The sequence below is a fragment of the Gilbertella persicaria genome, assembly GCF_025201335.1.
Source record: "Gilbertella persicaria strain CBS 190.32 chromosome Unknown B0P05scaffold_17, whole genome shotgun sequence".
NCBI classification, from domain to species: domain Eukaryota; kingdom Fungi; phylum Mucoromycota; class Mucoromycetes; order Mucorales; family Choanephoraceae; genus Gilbertella; species Gilbertella persicaria.
The window spans coordinates 320,980-340,266 of record NW_026251978.1 but is presented as its reverse complement, the minus strand read 5'-3'; the positions used below and the strand labels follow the sequence as shown (position 1 = coordinate 340,266).

The 19,287-nt window shown below is 37.6% G+C and overlaps 12 protein-coding genes across 12 annotated transcripts; 4 read left to right on the top strand and 8 right to left on the bottom strand.

Annotated features, from left to right (window-relative positions):
• Positions 1 to 25: 25 nt before the first annotated feature.
• Positions 26 to 2,443, bottom strand: B0P05DRAFT_490183 (asparaginase-domain-containing protein). Its single transcript, XM_051575312.1, has 6 exons — positions 2,297 to 2,443; positions 2,170 to 2,246; positions 1,865 to 2,130; positions 1,760 to 1,815; positions 1,346 to 1,708; positions 26 to 1,297 (listed from the first exon to the last, which is right to left on the bottom strand). Exons 1-6 carry the CDS (start codon positions 2,421 to 2,423, stop codon positions 54 to 56), a joined length of 2,133 nt encoding a protein of 710 aa, XP_051435512.1. The 5' UTR covers positions 2,424 to 2,443; the 3' UTR covers positions 26 to 53.
• A 213-nt stretch (positions 2,444 to 2,656) lies between these two features.
• Positions 2,657 to 4,215, bottom strand: B0P05DRAFT_539685 (uncharacterized protein; the record flags this gene model as incomplete). Its single annotated transcript, XM_051577981.1, has 4 exons — positions 2,657 to 3,178; positions 3,220 to 3,576; positions 3,619 to 4,061; positions 4,106 to 4,215. Coding segments are annotated over 4 exons (1,285 nt in total), but the record flags the coding sequence as incomplete, so codon positions are not given.
• An 85-nt stretch (positions 4,216 to 4,300) lies between these two features.
• B0P05DRAFT_490181 (WD40-repeat-containing domain protein) lies at positions 4,301 to 7,377 on the bottom strand. Its single transcript, XM_051575311.1, has 4 exons — positions 7,196 to 7,377; positions 7,054 to 7,136; positions 4,714 to 7,000; positions 4,301 to 4,666 (listed from the first exon to the last, which is right to left on the bottom strand). Exons 1-4 carry the CDS (start codon positions 7,346 to 7,348, stop codon positions 4,379 to 4,381), a joined length of 2,811 nt encoding a protein of 936 aa, XP_051435510.1. The 5' UTR covers positions 7,349 to 7,377; the 3' UTR covers positions 4,301 to 4,378.
• Positions 7,378 to 8,013: 636 nt separating this feature from the next.
• On the top strand, positions 8,014 to 8,774 carry B0P05DRAFT_539683 (uncharacterized protein). Its single transcript, XM_051577980.1, has 2 exons — positions 8,014 to 8,306; positions 8,355 to 8,774. The coding sequence occupies exons 1-2, from the start codon at positions 8,082 to 8,084 to the stop codon at positions 8,394 to 8,396; spliced, it is 267 nt and encodes an 88-aa protein (XP_051435509.1). The 5' UTR covers positions 8,014 to 8,081; the 3' UTR covers positions 8,397 to 8,774.
• On the bottom strand, positions 8,515 to 8,951 carry B0P05DRAFT_586674 (60s acidic ribosomal protein-domain-containing protein; the record flags this gene model as incomplete). Its single annotated transcript, XM_051582530.1, has 3 exons — positions 8,515 to 8,528; positions 8,585 to 8,825; positions 8,886 to 8,951. The coding sequence occupies 3 exons, from the start codon at positions 8,949 to 8,951 to the stop codon at positions 8,515 to 8,517; spliced, it is 321 nt and encodes a 106-aa protein (XP_051435508.1).
• A 617-nt stretch (positions 8,952 to 9,568) lies between these two features.
• Positions 9,569 to 10,616, bottom strand: B0P05DRAFT_539675 (uncharacterized protein). The gene has a single exon (XM_051577979.1). It carries the CDS (start codon positions 10,341 to 10,343, stop codon positions 9,801 to 9,803), a length of 543 nt encoding a protein of 180 aa, XP_051435507.1. The 5' UTR covers positions 10,344 to 10,616; the 3' UTR covers positions 9,569 to 9,800.
• A 2,397-nt stretch (positions 10,617 to 13,013) lies between these two features.
• B0P05DRAFT_469087 (uncharacterized protein) lies at positions 13,014 to 13,306 on the top strand (the record flags this gene model as incomplete). The annotated part of the gene is made up of 2 exons (XM_051574470.1): positions 13,014 to 13,107; positions 13,155 to 13,306. 2 exons carry the CDS (start codon positions 13,014 to 13,016, stop codon positions 13,304 to 13,306), a joined length of 246 nt encoding a protein of 81 aa, XP_051435506.1.
• A 118-nt stretch (positions 13,307 to 13,424) lies between these two features.
• B0P05DRAFT_612048 (obg family GTPase CgtA) lies at positions 13,425 to 14,784 on the bottom strand (the record flags this gene model as incomplete). The annotated part of the gene is made up of 2 exons (XM_051583395.1): positions 13,425 to 14,636; positions 14,686 to 14,784. 2 exons carry the CDS (start codon positions 14,782 to 14,784, stop codon positions 13,425 to 13,427), a joined length of 1,311 nt encoding a protein of 436 aa, XP_051435505.1.
• B0P05DRAFT_73936 (delta-6-fatty acid desaturase) lies at positions 14,674 to 16,537 on the bottom strand. Its single transcript, XM_051583847.1, has one exon. The coding sequence runs from the start codon at positions 16,519 to 16,521 to the stop codon at positions 14,962 to 14,964; it is 1,560 nt and encodes a 519-aa protein (XP_051435504.1). The 5' UTR covers positions 16,522 to 16,537; the 3' UTR covers positions 14,674 to 14,961.
• Positions 16,538 to 17,017: 480 nt separating this feature from the next.
• On the top strand, positions 17,018 to 17,898 carry B0P05DRAFT_468848 (sister chromatid cohesion protein Dcc1; the record flags this gene model as incomplete). The annotated part of the gene is made up of 3 exons (XM_051574457.1): positions 17,018 to 17,124; positions 17,171 to 17,432; positions 17,479 to 17,898. The coding sequence occupies 3 exons, from the start codon at positions 17,018 to 17,020 to the stop codon at positions 17,896 to 17,898; spliced, it is 789 nt and encodes a 262-aa protein (XP_051435503.1).
• Positions 17,846 to 18,296, top strand: B0P05DRAFT_539664 (uncharacterized protein). The gene has a single exon (XM_051577978.1). It carries the CDS (start codon positions 17,943 to 17,945, stop codon positions 18,276 to 18,278), a length of 336 nt encoding a protein of 111 aa, XP_051435502.1. The 5' UTR covers positions 17,846 to 17,942; the 3' UTR covers positions 18,279 to 18,296.
• Position 18,297: 1 nt separating this feature from the next.
• B0P05DRAFT_459986 (uncharacterized protein) lies at positions 18,298 to 18,894 on the bottom strand (the record flags this gene model as incomplete). The annotated part of the gene is made up of 1 exon (XM_051573995.1): positions 18,298 to 18,894. A coding segment is annotated over one exon (597 nt), but the record flags the coding sequence as incomplete, so codon positions are not given.
• Positions 18,895 to 19,287: the final 393 nt, after the last annotated feature.

Below are 19,287 nucleotides of genomic sequence, written 5' to 3'. Positions count from 1 at the left end.
GAGAAAAAAAATATTTATATAAAACGGAGTTTATTCAGTTTGTGACATCAAATTTATTTTAATTTAGAAGTAATAAGAGAATGCATGTCTTCAAGTGTATCTAAAGGAACTCTGTTCTTCTTCTTGAGTATATGGATCTTGTCTAGTACGGTCATACCCCAAGCGTCTTCTAATGTCAAGTCAATGTTGGGTTGGTTGAGCAATAATTTAAGTACAGACAATCGACCTGTGCAGAGTGCAACATCAATGGCTCGGCGGTCTTCGACAGGATCAGACCAATTCACATCAAAACCTGCTTCTAAGGCAACTTGGATCCATTTGATATTATTATTCTTGACGGCCTTAAACCAGTAGGGTCCCATGTCACCAATTTCGCTTTCTGCCAAATGTGCACCTGCATTTCGTAATATCTTGACTACTTCAGCACGCTTTTCAACCACAGCATCAAATAAGGGCGTATGGCCAGTACGATCACGTACATGAATGGATGCTCCGTGAAGCAGTAAGTATTCAACAATCTTCAGATTGCCTTCACGACAAGCAACATGCAAAGGTACTCGACCATCATAATCAACACAATTCAAGTTGATCAATTCACCCATACTTTCTACCAGCAGAGTCAAACCATCCAAATCGTTTGAGCCAGCAGCAGAACAGAGTAATACAGGGCCTAGCGCCTTTTGTGCTAGCATTTCTTCCTCTACTGACATGGTCAAGTCAGCTTCAAATCCATTACGTTCAAGTTCTTGACGCACTGCAAGTTTTCCTCGAGCAGAAAACTTCATGAGGATATTGACGAGCATACTGGTACGATTGTTGGACGCACTAAAACGTTGATAAGGAGCACGTACAGTCAATTCACCACGCAAGTTACGGGTCATCATCTTGCGCACATGATCTGGGTCATCAGGCGTCTTCCCTAACAAATAGGCTAATTTGGATAAGGCACATTCAGGTGTCATATCAGCACCAGGAACCACACCAATGGCAGATAATTGCTTGCCAGTAGCGTAGGCATCAGTGACAAGACCCTTTCTACATTGTGTACAATTCACAATGACCACACCACGATCTGTTGCTTCCTTCAGGGCAGCCAACAAAGTAGGTCGACAAGGAGCATTACCTGCACCAAATGTCTCAAGCACAACCCCTTGTAATGGAGGAGCCAAAAAGGCACGGATAGTGGAGTCATTGATACCAGGAAACAATCTTAAAGAGCCCACATTAGGATTAAGCTTAGTCCACACATCAAACTTTGCAATATGAGTTGGACGCAATACCAATGGCCATTTAACATCTAATCGCAAGATAAGCATCTAGATGCCATAACCTATGTTTTGCTTACCAATGTTGATCCCAATATCCACCAAAGCAGGAATATTAGGTGAGTCAAATGCCTCGAAATCAACAGCACTAATCTTGCTTGTTCTGTTACCACGATATAGTTTCTTTCCAAAGTAAAGCGTCACTTCAGGAATCACGAAATGACCAGCCACAGTAAGGGCACCCAACAAGTTGTCCACAGCATCATTTCTTACTTCAGTCAAAGGTACCTGTGAACCCGTAATAATCACAGTTTTTCCCAATTCTTCCAACATAAAACTCAGCGCACTGGCAGTATAAGCCATCGTGTCTGTACCATGTAATACAATGAATGCATCGTACAATTGGTAGTTTTCTTTAATATCCCCCGCAATACGAACCCAATCTAATGAATGTATGAGATAATCTAATCTGCCATGAGAAAAAAAAACCTTACCTGACATTGTAATGTCGCACGAATCTAAGAGAGGAACATACTCTAAAATGGAATATCTACCGGTAATTCGTGAGAATTTCATCTTGAGATTTTTCTTTCAATTACCTAATGCGCTTGCCAAACAAACTAACGGGTGTAATTAAACTGGGCAATTGAAATGTCTTGGATTTGCCTTTGTCAGGGCCATCTTGTTGAATTGCTTTAACTGTGTTGGTAGTTCTGCCGAAATCATGGTGTGTTTTATCAGAAATGTTTAAGCTGTCAAGGCTATCATGAGAGGAAGAGCGGCTGAGAGTAGGTCTATCTGTGTCATTTCCAGGGTCATGAAAACGGCGTACTTTAGAAAGAGATTCTGCAAAATAATTTGGAAGCTGATTTTGATTAGATCAATTTAAACAAATCAAACTTACTGGAATATAACCATGTTCTGGTGTGTGCTTCATACCAATAGTACCACCTGTATAAATAACGAGAACTCTTGATATATCTGTCTCAAATCAGTATAAAGAACAAAAAAAATTTTTTTTTTTTATGTACCAGGTGCTAACATATCATTACGGTCAACACCAAGTTGATGACCAACAGCAGCATTGTCGTAAACAACATTATCGCTGCGTACAGGCGTTGATAAAGGCGGTGGTGTTGTGCCTGTGCTATTCTGCATATTTTTAATAAGAAGAAAAGAGATTTTATTCAAAATTAAAAAAAACAACCGGACTTTAATAAATGCGCTTGACTCACACTGGACCATTGGTTGTATGCGTTTCATTTTTTTGTTCAGTTTCTTTTTCAGAAAAGATGGCACTCAATAGATCCAAGGCATATTTTCTTTGCTCTTCTTGTGCTGCATCAAGAAAAGAATTAAAGTCCGCACAGAATGCTTCCAAGCTGTCATATCCTCCTTTTAACAGTAGTTTTTTGTATATATCGTACAATGAGTCTATGTCTGTTATAAGTGTAGACAGATAGACTCTTAATGTGTTTTTGAATAAGGTGAATTCGAGTGCTATATAGCACAATAAGAAATTATGGATAAAAGGAGTATTACTTACCTTCAGATAGGTGCTCGCCTTTGAATTGAACATGGTTGTCTTGTAATTCAACTGAAATAGGATGTTCTAATAACTCAATCCAACCTTTCATTTTCTCTAACAGTAATTGTTCTGTTGTAGTAGAATAGATAGGTGCTCGAAGTTTTCTCAGCTTTAGTACTTGATCTTCTTCAGCATTTGAAATCAATCCTGTCAAATAAGCATGTAAATCATTCTTGAGTCTAGCTTCTTCTACTCGCAACTCTCGTTCTTCTTGTTGGGCTGTTAACTTTTCTTGCTTTATCTTATTTTTGCGCTCTATTTCCTCTAATGCTGATCTCTGTTTTTCTTCTTCTATTATCTTTTGCCTTTTGGCTTCTTGGTCAAACTATACAGTATTAACGAGAATGTTGACTAAATTTAGACTACCTTCACTTCTAATCGTGAACTTCTTTTTCTAGGCACTGATTCTAATTCTTTTGCTCTCTTTGATTTTGCTTCATTCTTGAGACGTGCTGCTTCCTGTGCTTCCAATTTTCTAATGATCTCTAGTCCCAAGTCACATATCTTTGCAGCCAATTCTTTGTTGGTTTCTTTTTGAAATACACTGATCGTATTGTGCCATGATTCAAGTGAATAACAGATCAATTGAAAAGTAAACTCAGTTTGGTTTAGCATATCAATACCCTTTTTGCCTTGAGGAATAGGAATCTCTCTATATAAACGACTGTCCCCAAAATACCAATATGTCCAACCTTGCTTGTCTGTTCCTATAGGACTCAATCGCTAATAAAAGTAAGCATATAAACATACATCAGCGAATCATACCATCATATCTGGTATAAGATCTTCGCTCTTGAGCACCTGGAGTTTTTCATCACTTAATTCCATGTAAGCTTGTTCGATGGCTTTTAGTAGATCAATCTTTTGAACCACGTTGAGTGTAAAGAATGAATTGTATGCAGGAAACAAATGATGAATGGACTCATCATAGTTGTGAACATGGATGGATTGATATCTGCGTTGAGTTAACAGTGGCTTTATAAAGCAAATCATATATGTTGCTAAATTCTTTGATGGTTGTTCGTTACTTATGCTTGATTCGCTTGATATGCTCGATTCACGTAAAGAAGGGTCTATACGGCAGCCATGTAATAATGCATTTTCTAGTCGCTCGAGTGAAAATGTTAAAGGGAGCTTGAGATATGTTCTAAAGGTGTGAAAGAACTGATATGCACTTAAAAATCGCCAAGAGGCATGTAAAATATCCTCTATTTTAGTGTTAAGACTATATAGTTGTATCTCGTATGTTTACCTGGAGAAGACTCGCTAGTAACAAAAATCTGAGGCTTTGGTTTAGCAGGTTTAGAAGCGTTGGTGGATGCTTTCTTCTTCGTGGTTGTGCTGGTATTTCGTGCAGGCATATAAAGAAAAAGAAATTTGTCGCGGTTGCTCAAAAAACGCGAAAAAAACTTTATATGTACACCCCAATCTATACTAAGGTTGTATATGCAAGAAAAAAAAGTTTACTTTATTTATAAAGAAGGTTGTGTGAGCGTGTATACAATATGAGAAAATGGTTGTCAAATTAGGAGGTTAATTGGATGAATTTACGTTTCTTTTCATCGTCTGCTGGCTTATTGTCTATATTTTCGTCAAGGAAATCAGACGTGTTCCTTGCTTTATAGTCGCGTTGAATGTATGATAACGCTGCTCTGTTATAGCCCATGATGTCCTTTTGTCGTTGTAATTGAGTACGAAGATGATGTCTAATGGAATCAAGCATAGGACGCATCATTCTATTGGCTACAATTTGGTTATGGTGTGTCTTGACAAGTGAAAAGAGGACACGGGAAATCAATACGATACTCCAGTTCTATAGAGTAGATTTAGTAAACAAGAAAACGTATCTATATACTTTACCTTTTTAGCCCAACTTTCAATATAAGCAAACAAAGACATCACCTTGGAGAATGGTAATACCATGAGTGCTTCTTCAAGGTCGTTTGCTTTGATCTTCTTGAGTGTATCTAACACATATCTGTCAGGTTCAATGTCTCCCATGGCCATCAAGATAGCATGGCGCTGAGGTGGTTGACCAGGTAAACCCTTTGCTTTGGCATTTTCATAAGCTAGCCAGCCATTCTTTTCTTCATCGCCAATATCAATAGCTTCAATCAAACGCTCACCAGCCTTTAATGTTTCCATGGTTTGTTTACCAGCAGAATCTATTTCCATATCACCAGCATTGACATCTGTCTTCTCCATTTGACTGACAAGTGTATTTTCGTACAGCTCTTCTAGTTCCTTTTCTCTTTCTTCTTCTAAAAACAATTGTTCGTCTGTCTTTTCCCAAATACGCATGGATCGATCATGTGAGCCTGTCACAACAAAGGAGCCATGCTTGGAAATAGCCAATGCCCAGACTTCACCATGATGGCCTTCTAACTTCATGATGTTTTCAAACTTATCGCCATCCCAATACTTGACTGTCTTGTCTTTTGAGACTGTAAAGAAGTAGTGAGTTCCCCATACGAATTGGACAGACATCACACTGTCTTGATGAGCAAACAAAGACTTGTGACAATCACCGAAATCAAGTCCCCATAATTTGACGTTCTTATCAGCAGAACAAGTAGCAATCAACGTATTGTCTGAGGAGATGTCCATGGATAAGACAGGCAATTTGTGGCCATACAACGACAAAAAGAACTTGAGGGTATCATGATAAAACACCTTGACAGTAGAGTCAAGTAAAGAAACAGCCAGTAAGTTTTGATCGGGACTGTAGCGAACACAGAGAACTTCATCAGACATTTTTAGGGTACGCATATGAACAAATGTCAATCTTTTGGCAGCACTGTTCTTGTCTTGAACCATATCAAAGTCCCAGAATTTAACATCCTTGTCAGCACTGCCTGTGACAAAACCTCGCTTATCAGGACGTACTTGCAAAGAGTAGACAGGTCCATCGTGAGCCTTGACAGATTCAACAAGGGAAGAAGAACCGATATCGTATAATTCCAATTCACCCGTCTTTGTACCCACAAGAATGTGCTTGTTGCCAGGCAAAAATGCACTACAGATAGCAAATCCACATTCAATGGATCGAATACATGCTCTTGTTTTCATGTTCCAAACCTTGAGCAAATTACTAGAGGCAGAGGCTAATAATTCATCATCGTTGCTTAATGCTAATGTACGGATATCGGAACGATGGCCAGGTCCATCAATAGAATAAAGGCGAGATGGTTCTTGTGACTCTTCCACTTTCTTTTCATGTGAGATAGGGACTGTATAGGCTTCAATAGTATTGTTGCTTAAAGAGGCTACTAATTGAATTTCACCCGCTTTTTCAACATCTGCTACAGGAGCGAAATCAAAGCTACGGACCTTGGCCGGTGTACGAACAAGACTTTCAAGTGTGAATTCATCTTGTGCTTCAATTTCTTCACTAATTTCTGCTTCATTCTTTCCCTTCTCTCTTGCTCTCTTCTTTCTACGTTGAATCTTTTTACGAATTTGTTCATGATCGCGCACTCGAAGAATTTCTACTGATCTATCACTGGCTTGAACACCCACAAATTTGCCAGAAGGATGGAAGTGAATAGTAACAATACGATCACGGGACTGACGTGGGATTTGACCATAAAGATTGATGGCCTTCTGCAACGTAGCAGGTGTAGTTGAGTCCACTTGCATAGCATCCTTTTGTTGTTCTCCAAGTGCTTCTAAAGATAAACCGAGAATCTTCCAATCAATCTTCCAGGCTTTTAATTGTTGTTCAGCACCACCTGAAATAATCACTTTCTGATCGTTTGAGACAGCAAATGACCATACTTCGCTACGGTGTCCAACCAGTGTTTCACGACAATACTGAGCTGACAAATCCCATAATTTAATCAATGTATCTTTAGAAGAAGACAACACATAGCCTTCACTTGACATGCCAACTTCTGTATCTTCTTCAGCCTTTTTGGGGTCAAGGAAAGTCAAACAAGTAATTTGATCCTTATGACCCTTGAGACGATAAAGACCTGATTCAGAAACAATATCCCAAACAATAAGGTCTGTATCTTTTGATCCAGAGGCAAGTCGAGTACCATCTGCATCAAAGGCTAAAGCAGTAACAGCTGCTCTATGACCGCTAAGTGTGACAGTGGAAGTTGAAGATTGGATGTTCCAAAGTCGAATAGTACCATCACCATAACTGAAGAAAATACAAGAACATTAGTCAATTTATAGATAGAATCAATTCTTTACCCCACAGCAAAGTCTTTGTTGTTTGGACTCTTGGCAATACTGGTTACTTCAGACTTGTTTCCATATTCTCTCCATTTTCCAATCTATAGACACGGCATAAGCATATTTGTTTTTTCTTTTCTGTTCCGAAAAAAACTCTTACTTGGATACCCTTCTTGAGATCCCAAAGGATGACTTCTTCAAGTGCAGATGCAATAGCTATTTTGCCAGTATGGTCGTATAATATGTTGGCAAGTGTGGAAGCAATAACGCCGAAAGACGCTAGAGGCTCATAACGAAGATATGCTTTCACCATACTTTTGTGAAAAAAAGAAAGCGTCAAACAAGAAAAGTGACCTAGTATAACTTTTTTTTCCAAGTTATAGAAATAAACTGTGGCTTGACAATAGGGTAGAACCAGTCACAAGTTAATGTTGACATTCAAGTTTGTTCTTGATCTAATGCATGGTTTTTGATTGAAGCTTAATGATGTTTATAACACTTAGATGTATTATATAAGTAATGTGAGTTATTCCTAGAGTATTAGAATAACAACAATACAGTCATGGCACAAAAGAGACAAATCCTCGATTAAAACCCCGTACTCGAATTGATGAATACAATGCATGAATTTCTTTATTAAAAGTAGGTGATAGTTGATACTTTCGGCGTGAAAGTTACTCGATTAGTTATTTCTTTTGAATTCTGCTATCCTTAGCGCAAATACAACCACTGCGAATGATCTTTTGTGCAATTTTTATTGATATTCATCATTGAATTCAATATAAACTTTACTCTCGTTTAGTTTTCATCGAGAGACTAGATCCTTCTCTACTTATTTGATTACGAATGAATAGAAATCACCCATCCTTTTTTTTTTTTTTTTTTTTTTTTTTTTATACTTTGAAATGCTTTTCCCATTCCATCTTTTCTCCGCCAATCAACATGGTCGGGCTACACTACTATTTTTGTTTTGTTTTGTTTTTTTTACTTTGCATCCATGAAATAAGGTTTTTTTTTTCTTTTTTCACTCCTAGTACAAATTTTATATGCCTCTTAACAAACCACCACCACCACCACCTAAACCCGAATTTGGTCCTCCCTCAACACCCAAAGACTTTAATGAGAAGTTTCAAGCAAAAGAAACCACAAAATACATGAACCCTTGTGCTATGGAAGAAAAAGCCAGTATGAAATGTTTGGATAAAAACAATTACGATAAATCACAATGCAGTTATTATTTTATGCAATACAAAGAGTGTAAAAAGAAATGGGTAAGGATATATCTAACGTGTTTACTTTCGACTTATTGAACTCTCTAGATGGAAGAAAGACGTGCACTTCGAAGAGCTGGTCAGCTTTAATCCTATTCAGGAACACACATTCCGAATAATAATAAAGAAGAAACAATGCAGAATTGTATGTAAAGAGCTGGTTTTATTTTTACATTTTTCGACAGAAAAATATGAGTGATTAAGCAGTTTAATCGAAGAGACCTATAGAGAAAGCATAAATACACATACTCCCTTTCCCTAGAAATTTTATAGCTTACCGAAACCCATATCATCATCAGATTCTTCCTTTTCTTCAGCCTTTTCTTCTTCGGCAGGAGCATCAGCAGCAGCACCGGCAGCGGCACCACCAGCAGCAACAGCGGGACCAGCACCAGGAGCACCGACGTTCAAGAGAAGAGCCTTGAGGTCTTGACCGGCGAGAGCCTTAGCGTAGAGAGAGAACCAGATAGGTTCAACTTCAATACCGGCAGCGGCAACAAGGGTTTGGAGCTTGTCAGCCTATCTCTAGTTGCTCAATAAAACATGTCTTTTTATATCCTAAAAGAGAAAAAAACTTACAGTGATTTCAATGTTGTCATCCTCGAGGATGAGAGCAGCGTAGACGACAGCAAGTTCAGCAGACATACTATAGAATGTGTTATTTCATATTTGGTGATGGATGGGTGGATGGATGGATGGATACGTACGCGAATAAATGTATGTGATAAGAGGAGGATTGAATAGGCCACAAAGGCAAGTTGTGTATTTGTTCAATCGAAGGCCTAACCCAAGTCACATTGATGGTCCGACATTGAATGAAAAACGTTCCTGGACAGCCTATTTTTTTTCTCTTTTTCGAGCACATATATTTTTTTCCTTATGTTTTCTTTAGTTGGTACATATGTGTGTGCATATATGATCGGATGAAGTACTGTTTATGATCCGAAGAAGATGAGTACATTGAACTTTTCTTATACCTCTTCATGCTTTGTAAATATAAATTGAAGATTCCGGACTGACTTTAAAATGCCTTTGTAACTTGCACAATAACAATATTTTGTATCTTTATGCAACCACTATGCTCAAAAGAATGGGGCCTGTCTATGTTTCGTGATACAGCATATCTTGCTTTAGCATCGTTCAAAAACAAACAATAAATAATTGCAAACAAAGAAAGCAATTGATTTTCACTAACCACAAGATCGACGCAAATGAAAGAATAACAATTCAATTGGTTTGTGCACTCTATGAATAGTGTGAAAGGGTAAACGTTTTTTTTCAAGACCAGATAAATACTTTAAATAGTAAAAGAAGGAATGGGAAAGGGATTAGAGAGGAGCACCACTGACCTGGGTGTCACTCAAAAGTAAATTAGCTTGCTTGTCAGACCTAATAAATGTGTTGATCACAAAGTTACGATTTTTTGAAACAAGTATATATTATAGATAAAATGTGTGTGTATATATATATTACAGTTAAGATATATAGAGATATTTAATGGTTGGATACAGGTGTGTTTTCGTGTGTCTTGTAAGCTGGTGGCGGACTGATAGGGCCTTCAGGAATCACACGATCGTTTCCAATAGCATCGTTTGTATGGGTTTGTTGCATCATGTACAATTGATCTTGATTCTCTCGCTCTAGTCGTTTACGCATGCCCTTAATGCTACGATAGATATACCAAACCAACAGACCAAGTACCAGCAGACCAATAAAGATAATAAACACAAATCGATTGTGTTCTTTGAGCCAGCTCTGCTGTTCGTCTGCTGGCTGATTCCCGTTCTGAGTAAAGCCTGTGCTCTGCACAGTAGGCATTGCATAAGAGGAGGTAGCATCTATAGTTTCAGTAGACGATGGAATGGTGGAAGAGGGGATAAACGTAGGCTCTGCAGTCAATGATGATGACATGGTTGATATGATGGAGTCTGTAGTACTAGTGCTGTTGACGGTTTCAATTGAGGTAACATTTTGTGCCAATACAAAAGAAAACAATAGACATGACAATAAGAACCAATGCTTTAGTAATGCCATCATAAAAATTTGCTGTATGTATTCTGTACTATGCAAGTACAACAAAAAGACAAAAGTGCAAAAAGAAAAGAAAGTTGTCGCTCTACAAATAAAAAGAAAAGAGAAAAAAAGAGAAGAGAATAGGGAGAATGATACTTTTTCAGTCTTCTTATTCTCTATTGATTCCCCGCGAATATTAAGGATCAAGAGAGTTAAGTAGCGGGCCTGGGATCAAATATATACAAAAATAAAAGGTCTCGATCAATCTCTTCTTTAGTTCAAAAAAGGAGAATAAAATAAAAAAAGAGAGAAAAAAAAATAGAGTGCCTTTTTATATATAATTTCAGGGCCAAAATTTATATGTATAGTTGCATATTTTTATTATCTTTATTGCTGTATATTTATCTGCTTCAGATACTAAAATAAACATGGCTAGCTTTATACAGTCGAACCTATGGAATTTGGCGTTTTCTCAAAAATAAATGTCGGAACTACAAAGATAAATGTCAGGAGTTTGAACTGTTTTGTGTCGGAACTAGCTAACTAAAATTGGCGGGAAGATTGCGCCTTATTGTCGCATATCTTCTGTACCTGTTTTTGTCCCTCTCTCTCTCACTTTCTTTTATAATATGCACGCATTTCTTTTTATTTTTCAAGTCAAAACAGCTTGCGACATTGTTTACACTTTGGATGATGGTGAGATAGTTGCAGAAGCCACGAAAGTGGCACAACAGGAAAGTCACATCAAGACCATTAAAAAACAAAGTCTAGCAACATCGCAAATCTTTATAAAATGTCCATTTTGAAGCTTTAACATCAACTGGTTTGTCCATATATTCAGCTCTAAAAGAGAGAGAGAGAGAGAGACAGAGAGAAAAGAATTAGTTGATAGGAGGGGATTTTAATCTGATTACTTACACTATATTCAGAACCTTGAGTATCTTGTAGCTAGCTGATTTGCGCTTATGATTAACTAGCAATCCACTCATTGTTATTGAGATCCTAATAAGCAATGTATGTAAATCATGACATTTATCAACTATTCTATCAAGGCAATATCATCAAAAATCGCATTTTCAAAGTCATTTCATTGTCGTATCAGCAACATGTGTCTCATCTCTGCGTAAACTAAGTAATCCACAAAGTTTATGGCGCTTGATAATAATAATACAGTTTTCTTAAGGACCGTCCCTTACTGGACATGCTCGCGGAGTACTGGATAGAGAGGGGGTGGCTAGAGAGCACTCCATCCACTCCAAAAAGCAACCACTTTTGTATAAATAGACAGTTTCTTAAAGAAGAGAAAGTAATTGTAGTCATTTCACCAAAAAGAAAAGAGAAAGAAAAAAGAAAATTATTTATAACAGATCATTTCATAAAAATAAACAGGGCTCAACTGTTTATTACACATAAAGAAGCCAATGATTTATTTGTATGAAAAGAGAGCATTACTTAATAAAAACAATAGAGAGACTATAAAGCTAATAGCAGCTATATTCTCAAAATGCTTCTTTTTAGAGTGGACAGAGTATTCGCCATTAAAGAAATAGAGATACATTTATGCATTTTATATTTTTTAGGACCGTCCCTTCTCTAGCCACAGCTATATGAACCATCCCCTCTCTATCCAGTACTCTGTGAACATGTTTGATAGGGAATGGTCCCTAAAAAAAAGGGGGATGGTGCATAAGAAAACCTTAGAAAAAACATGTCTCCAAATGCTCTATTTTAATATATTTGAATAAACTTTGTTGTGATTGATTTTATTGGTATGGTATGGTAGAGGAACAGCGTGAAAGCGATGTTCAAGCTAAACAAGACTTGAAGCCTCTGTCTATCAAGATGAAAGCAGAATTTCTCATCTAAATGCCAATCTGAAGCTTTGTCCTGTTGACCATCTAGCTGCACTTGCTAAAGCCATAGAGCTTTTAGAATTCTCAAATGATGAAGCTAATTTCGGTACTCTCAAAATAAGCTTTCATCTTTGTGTCTAAAAAAATGAGAATTGTTTGTTGGACGCTTCTCACTCCATATGCATCCACATAAGAACTTGAACTGTTTGACTGTCAAGACCATCAGTGTAATTACTCATAACAATAGCCAAATTCCATAGGTTTGACTGTATTCATTTTTTAAAATAGTACAATGACAAAGCCTCGAATATTGGTCCTACTTGTAAAGACCAATCAGCGTATAAGAAAGAGGCCAAGGAAAGCAGTAATTTATATTTGTGTTAAAGTGCTCGAGTCGGGTTGTATACAAAAAGGTTTCCGTCGTGCCGTCTATCTGGTGATGATAGCAGTCGATCGTTTGATTTTTTTTAGTAGCATTCTTCAATTTCCTTATCCTGCGGGCCGGAATTGACAATCATTGTAAAAGAGGAAAGTACTTTAACTAAAAGGGTGATAAAAGAAATAGGAGCTATCTCTTTCATTTGAGGGGAACAAGAAGGATAGTATTCGCTACGCAAGACAGACATGTTGCAGACATTGCCAGTGATATTAGATTCTTATCTAACGAGAAAAAAAAAAGTCAATTCGTGACGTCACAAAATCACTGGTATTGGTGTGTGTGCAACCCATTTTTTTTTTTTTTGCAGTGGCCATACAAAGCAGGGCCAGAAAATTGTGTGTGTATGTGTGTGTGTTTAAAAAAGTTCCTTCTCCCCCCACTCTTTTTGATTATATTAACAACATGAGTTTGATCGGTAGTGTTTCTGGTTTTGCTGCCTTTGGTGTTCTCGTCCGTACATACGCTCTTGGTCTTCAAAAGCGTCCCATTTTCTCTAGTGAGTGCTTTGTTGTTCATTCGTTGAGTTTATTAACTTGTCTCTAGATCCTAGTAGTCATATTTTAGCTGCAGGTGTTTTCGGTGCAGTTGGTTACTATGTTCACGACTTGCAAGAAAGACAAAATGCTCAAATGGCTGCCAAGAAGGAAGTCATGATCAAGAACAGAGCACGTGCAGAAGAACTCGCTTCTCAATAAGTGTTAGTCTAGAAGAAATGACCAAAATAAACTGTACATGAAAGATTATACAAGTGAGGATCAGATGAACAAAGCAATTACGTTTTTTTTTATATATATATACACAAAGAAGAAGAGGCTAGTGATCAACAAGCTCCTTGGCTTGTTCTTCTTCAGCTCTGATACGCTCTACTTCTTTACGCAGAACAGAAGTGAGTTTAAGGATGTTCTTTTCGTATCTTGCAGAAACAGGAACAATAGGGATTGTCTGACCAACTTGTTTTTGAAGTAGTGTTAGGTTTTCCTTTGCTGTACCGACCTTATCTGCCTTATTGGCCACAATAAGTGATTGTCGTTTTGTTAACCCAGGTCTGTAAGCTTCTAATTCATATTGTAATGTCTTCAAATCGTCAAATGGATCAGAACCACTCACATCAATCACATAAACCAGGATTTTAGCACGCTCTACATGACGCAGGAAAGTATGTCCTAATCCAATATTACGATGGGCACCTTTGATCAGACCTGGAATGTCAGCCACTGTCAGTTGGTATTGATCTGCATAATCCACTGTGCCAACAAAGGGGTGAAGTGTCGTGAATGCATAATCAGCTTGTTTGGGATGTGCGTTTGAGATAGAACTCAAAAGAGTCGATTTACCAGCATTAGGCAAACCTACCAAGCCAATATCAGCAATAGTCTTGAGCTCTAATTCAATCTCTCGAGTCTCGCCTTTGCGACCCCGAGTAGCCCATTTAGGTGATCGATTTTCAGTGGTGAGGAAATGTGGGTTGCCATAGCCACCAGGACCACCTCGACAGACCAAGACCTCTTGATCATGTTCTGTCAAATCCACTTGAATGCGCTCTCGTTTCTCTGTACGAAGACGCCATTCATAATACCGATCTTCTTCATCCATCAATCGTTCTGCTTGTCGAAAAAAATTGACTTTGCCTTCAGGAACAGCATCTTGTTCCGCACGTGGATAAAGTACCCACCGTGCTTCTCGTTTTGCTTGTTCGTCCTCTTCTTCTTCTTCGAGTGGTTCTTGTCGAGTTACTTCTCGAACAATGGTACCTACAGGCACTTGTATAACTAAATGGTCTCCCATAGTGCCATGTCTTCCACCACCTAACCCATTTTGTCCTCGCTTGGCAGTATATGTACGTCCCAAACGCTTTAATGTGGTTTCATTGGTAGTAGCTCGAATGATCACGTTACCACCTCGACCACCGTTGCCACCATTAGGAGGGCCCTTGGCTAAATACTTTTCTCTATGGAATGAGACACATCCATCGCCACCATCACCACCTTTTGCTTTGAACCGAATAAAATCAACAAATTGACTGCCCTAGATTCAATGATAAGTGTGCGCACTGTAAGACACGCATGCTATTTACCTTGCCACGCAGTTTGTATTGCACAGATCCTCTTTTAAGATCATCGTCCGATGCTTGAAAAGCAGCAGCGATCGTATGAAAGTGTATGGTTGTGGGCATGATATATCTTGATAGGCCATGATGTTGAAAGCACTGAAGACGTGCTGTTGTGTTTATGGTACGTAACATAAAGGCCATATTTCCTGCAAAATAAAATAAAATAAAAAAACTAAAAAGTCTGCGCCTGGACTGCTTATATCAAGTGAGTGCAAAACATCGTTTTTTTTTTTTTTTTATTTACAAGTGCTTTTGATGAGGTTTTTCACCTGCCCAAATAGAGGCATTGTTCTTGGCCACTTTGTTCATGAATTGAACTTGATCTGCAACAGATTTCAATGTACCAAGAACAACACCATTACCAGTAGAGAAGTTATACATGTAATAATGCAGACCCACTTCATCACAAAATTGTCTTATAAAAGGAACACATTGACGCAGATTGTGTCTTGGAATTCGAGGAAACAAGTGATGTACAGCTTGGTATTGTAAGCCACCATGGAACCAATCAAGCCATTCAGGGCAATCCACATCCATGGTCGTACGCAACATTTTACTTGGGAAAGGTTCATTGGCACCTTTGTCTTCTGTAGACATACCAAAATGAGAGAGAGTGATTTGTACATGTAAAGGGAATGTCAGCATATAAGACACAAAGATATAGGCCATGCGGATCTTCCAATTAGGCAGCGTAGATATCAAACTACCAAACCAAACAAAGAAACAGGTAATCCCGACCAACTCGAGTTTTCGTGTGCGTACATCTTTAGCAGTGAACAAATAGACAAAGGACAAGCGATGCAAGTTAAATCTGCCAAAAGATAAGATCAGGTAGTACAAATAGTGCTGATATTTGATAAAGAAGCGAGCCACTGAGTCAAAATACAAGACTTTCTTGTAATAAGTAGAGTAGAGGTGATTGAAAAACTTGGTACTGATGGCAAGAAATGGTAAATGCTGAATGTCTGGGTCATGCTCCGGGTGATTGGTAACAATATGGTGCACATTGTGGTTATCTTTCCACCAGCCTAAGCTAAGTCCGCCAATAAAATCAGCAATAAAGACACCAATAAAATGGTCGATGTCTGTCTTTCCGGTAATTTCATTATGTCCTGCATCATGAGCCGTAAAAACCAGTTGATGCCAAAACATGGCCATGAAAAGGGCACCCGTCAAATAATGCCATGTCGCTGTCCCCTTAAGTGTAAACCATAGTGAGAGACTGAACAACATGGTGCATCGACAGCATTCTCTAGCATAGTTCCAATAATTACATTTAAATAATCCACGGGCCTTTAAGTCTGTCTCCAATCGGCGATAAGCTTTTCTTATGTTTTCATTGTCCAAGTGTTCCTGGATCTTGGCATCCTGATCGAGATCGGCTGAGTGGTGTTTATGTATACTGTCAAGTGTGTCATCGTATGCTTTAACAGAAAGGCCGCCTTGCCAAGTGGCTGAATAAGGTTTGTCTTGTTTTTTCGGTACCTGGATTTGTTCTGTTTTAAGCATAGCGTTTGGCGTGATTTCAGGAAGGTAGTCGCCAATATAGTACAAATGAATCAGTTTCTCATATACCTTGGGTGGATGCATGGTGCGTATTTCATCTGTCACGTCTCTTCCAAGTGCGCTCCTTAAGGCAGCTATACCTCCAGGATGCTTATGGATGAAATTGTTTACTTTATAAACTTTGGATTCATAAATAAATACAGAGTCACCGCGTTTTATATGGTCCTGAAAATCTTTCTCTGTAATAATAGGTGCTGACAATAAGCCATCAGAAGAAACTGTATTGGGTGGCATATTACAAAAAAAAAAAAAAAGTAAAAGAAGAACAAGAAACAAGTGTAGTACAACCCTTTTTTTTTTAAAAAAAAAAGAAAGGCGGATTATTCTTGATAAAGGAACAATTAATAAAGTCAAGAATGTAGAGAGGTCTTTTAAATAGAAATTTGACTAAAAAAAAAAAAGCCTTATACTTAAATAACACGTTATGTTTTCATACAAGAAATCATATCATTTTTTTTGTTTATATCTACACAAAGCCACTCTATCACTTACTTTCTCGGAGCTTCAACAAGTTATGATAGTGATGAGTCTTGTTTAAAACCAATTTGTTACTTAACAAACACTTGTTTATTTGAGTTTCTCTATTTAAATACCAGAATCCATGGCTCGAGAACAATGAATTTGCATTAACCTAAGATAGATGTCCCTTCTCTTTCCCTTATTTTTCCCGAAAAAAAAAAAAGACAGATTCGCGTCACACGCGTTTTAATTTTTTTTTCTTTCTTTCTTGATGGATAACTTTAAGCTTGTTTATAAGGACAAATTTGAAAAGACTAAATACGGTCTAGTAGAACTTGGCTCTCATGAACTCGTAGAAGCATTTGAGTCAGGCAGCAAGTAAGAATAGATTTTGATAGAGAATGGTTGATATTCATCTGTTTAGCATTGTTCTTAAAGGGTTGCCAGAAGACGATGCTGTATTATGTACAGATACAAAGACATATCTTGTTCGCCAAGTCAATACATCAAACTCTATGCTGCTAGTCACTCGAAGCTATCTGAATGAACAATATGTAGTTCATGACGACTTATCAAGCACCATTGAATTATTACCTTGTCTTGCAAGAACAAACCGCATAGATGACTTGTTGACCGAGTCTAGTTATTCTGGATCAAAAAACGAAACTGACATTCGAAAGACCAAGGTAAGTCCAGATTATTTCTGTATACAATCAACTAAGGACAATAAAGACACTCTATACCTATCAAGATCTTTTATCTATCGTACAAGCAAGTGAACATGAATTACGAGCAGCCTTAAAGGAAAGAGGCGCTTTTGAACACGAAGGATATTATCGATTGTTTGATAAAGGGTTTCTGTTTCGATTGTTTGATTCCTTAGTGACAAGTGCTGTTCTACTTGGGATTGATTTCAACAACATGACACTTGAGCAAGCCAAGCAATGTATTTTAGAAGAAATGAGTGCTGTAGATGAAGAAGAAGTGATACCAGACAATGTCTTGTTGGCAAGTATAAAATCGTTGATTGCAAATGATGTAGATCAAAATGATGCCATTTTACAGTTTGATGAGCACAAGATCTGCCGATTTTTAGGGGAATGGTTACTGACAAATCCAAGGGTAAAGAAACCTCTACTGATGTCAATGTAGTTAAGTTCAACTAATATAATAATATATAGAACAAACGTTGGGAAATGAATGAGTTTATGGAAGTCTGGAAGAAATTGACTCAAGACGTATTTTCACCTAAACTAGAATACATTCAAGGACTGTATATTGCCCATACAAGTACCAAATTGAACCAAACAGAGAGTTATGTTCAATATTTCCCAATTCATGAATTATCAACTGATCCAGCACAACGATTTGCAGCATTGTTTGCAGAAAAACCCTTATGGTCACTAGAAGAAATCTCACCATTCTTAATGGATTTAGCACCCTTAAAGAAGGAAAGAGAACATTTGCTACTCAAGTTTGCACGCCCACATCGAACTCAATCAACAACATTATATGGTAGTAGAATCAAATAAGATTTTAATATAAAGATGATTTAAAATAACGTTCGGCTATGATAAGTACATCTTGATATTCTTTACGGTACTCCCAAGTAATGTCATACCGAGACAGTTTAGAACAGACTTGTTCTAAACAAGACAACCAACTTTCAGTTTGGTTTAGAGAAGACCAATAATGTTGATGATTGACTTTCATAGATGATTTGAAATCCTTGAGTAAACTCGACATTTCAAGAATAAGAGTTCTACCCAATTTGGCATGATAAAAGATATGTTGGCGAACTTCAGTAGGTGCCAACAGACTCTCTTGAGCCAGAATAATCAAGCCAAACAGACTGATAAAAGAAGAATGGTCATGAACAGGCAAAGAGCGAACCAAAGCCTGGAGTTGAGTAGCTACTTCATGTGCTCTTCCAAACTGTTCGCTTGGTCTCAAATTATCCAACTGATGAGCAATAGACCTTGCTTTCTGTTGAACCATGACCAGCGTGTCTTCTTCCTTTGGCTTGTTCTTTGCATAATAAATTTTTTCATAATGCCTACTGTAAATTCCATCGATCACCTGAGGATAGTCATTCATGGTAGAAGTCAATATTTGGCATAATGTTATCTTTGATAACCGACTTAACCAGGCTTGTATCTCATGAGAGTCTTGCTTCTTTTCATCAAACTCTTGTTCATCATCTTCATGGACCACCAAAGAAGATACAATGAATTCAGAGCTCTTCAAGTATTGACATTCTTCTTGATGTTGCTTTCTTCTTGGATAAACTTGCTCGGTTATTGGTATAAAACCAATAAGGGATAATAGATAGGTTAAAAAGTTGTTTTTCATGTATTTTTATTCGTTTTTTTTTCTTTATGTTTATTTTTTTCTTGTTCTTTTTTTTTGGTTATTTGAAAAGTTCTTGAAGCAAATAGACATAATCAGAATAGTTTTTCTCTCCTTTTTTTTTTTTTTTCCCCTCTTGACACAATCTTTTTAAGTGTAAAAAAAAAAGAGAGAGAAAGAGAAAAAGAATAG

What these genes read in the sequence shown, in the direction of transcription:
- B0P05DRAFT_490183 (XM_051575312.1), bottom strand. Translation starts at nt 2,423, where the DNA reads ATGCAGAATAGCACAGGCACAACACCACCGCCTTTATCAACGCCTGTA. An exon ending in CAGAACATGGTTATATTCCA is followed by an intron (nt 2,131 to 2,169) that starts GTAAGTTTGATT and finishes AATCAAAATCAG; the next exon opens with CTTCCAAATTATTTTGCAGA. An exon ending in GTGCGACATTACAATGTCAG is followed by an intron (nt 1,709 to 1,759) that starts GTAAGGTTTTTT and finishes TACATTCATTAG; the next exon opens with ATTGGGTTCGTATTGCGGGG.
- B0P05DRAFT_490181 (XM_051575311.1), bottom strand. Translation starts at nt 7,348, where the DNA reads ATGGTGAAAGCATATCTTCGTTATGAGCCTCTAGCGTCTTTCGGCGTT. An exon ending in ATCTCAAGAAGGGTATCCAA is followed by an intron (nt 7,137 to 7,195) that starts GTAAGAGTTTTT and finishes CCGTGTCTATAG; the next exon opens with ATTGGAAAATGGAGAGAATA. An exon ending in AACAAAGACTTTGCTGTGGG is followed by an intron (nt 7,001 to 7,053) that starts GTAAAGAATTGA and finishes TATTTTCTTCAG; the next exon opens with TTATGGTGATGGTACTATTC.
- B0P05DRAFT_539683 (XM_051577980.1), top strand. Translation starts at nt 8,082, where the DNA reads ATGCCTCTTAACAAACCACCACCACCACCACCTAAACCCGAATTTGGT. An exon ending in AAGAGTGTAAAAAGAAATGG is followed by an intron (nt 8,307 to 8,354) that starts GTAAGGATATAT and finishes TGAACTCTCTAG; the next exon opens with ATGGAAGAAAGACGTGCACT.
- B0P05DRAFT_539675 (XM_051577979.1), bottom strand. Translation starts at nt 10,343, where the DNA reads ATGATGGCATTACTAAAGCATTGGTTCTTATTGTCATGTCTATTGTTT.
- B0P05DRAFT_73936 (XM_051583847.1), bottom strand. Translation starts at nt 16,521, where the DNA reads ATGCCACCCAATACAGTTTCTTCTGATGGCTTATTGTCAGCACCTATT.
- B0P05DRAFT_539664 (XM_051577978.1), top strand. Translation starts at nt 17,943, where the DNA reads ATGAATGAGTTTATGGAAGTCTGGAAGAAATTGACTCAAGACGTATTT.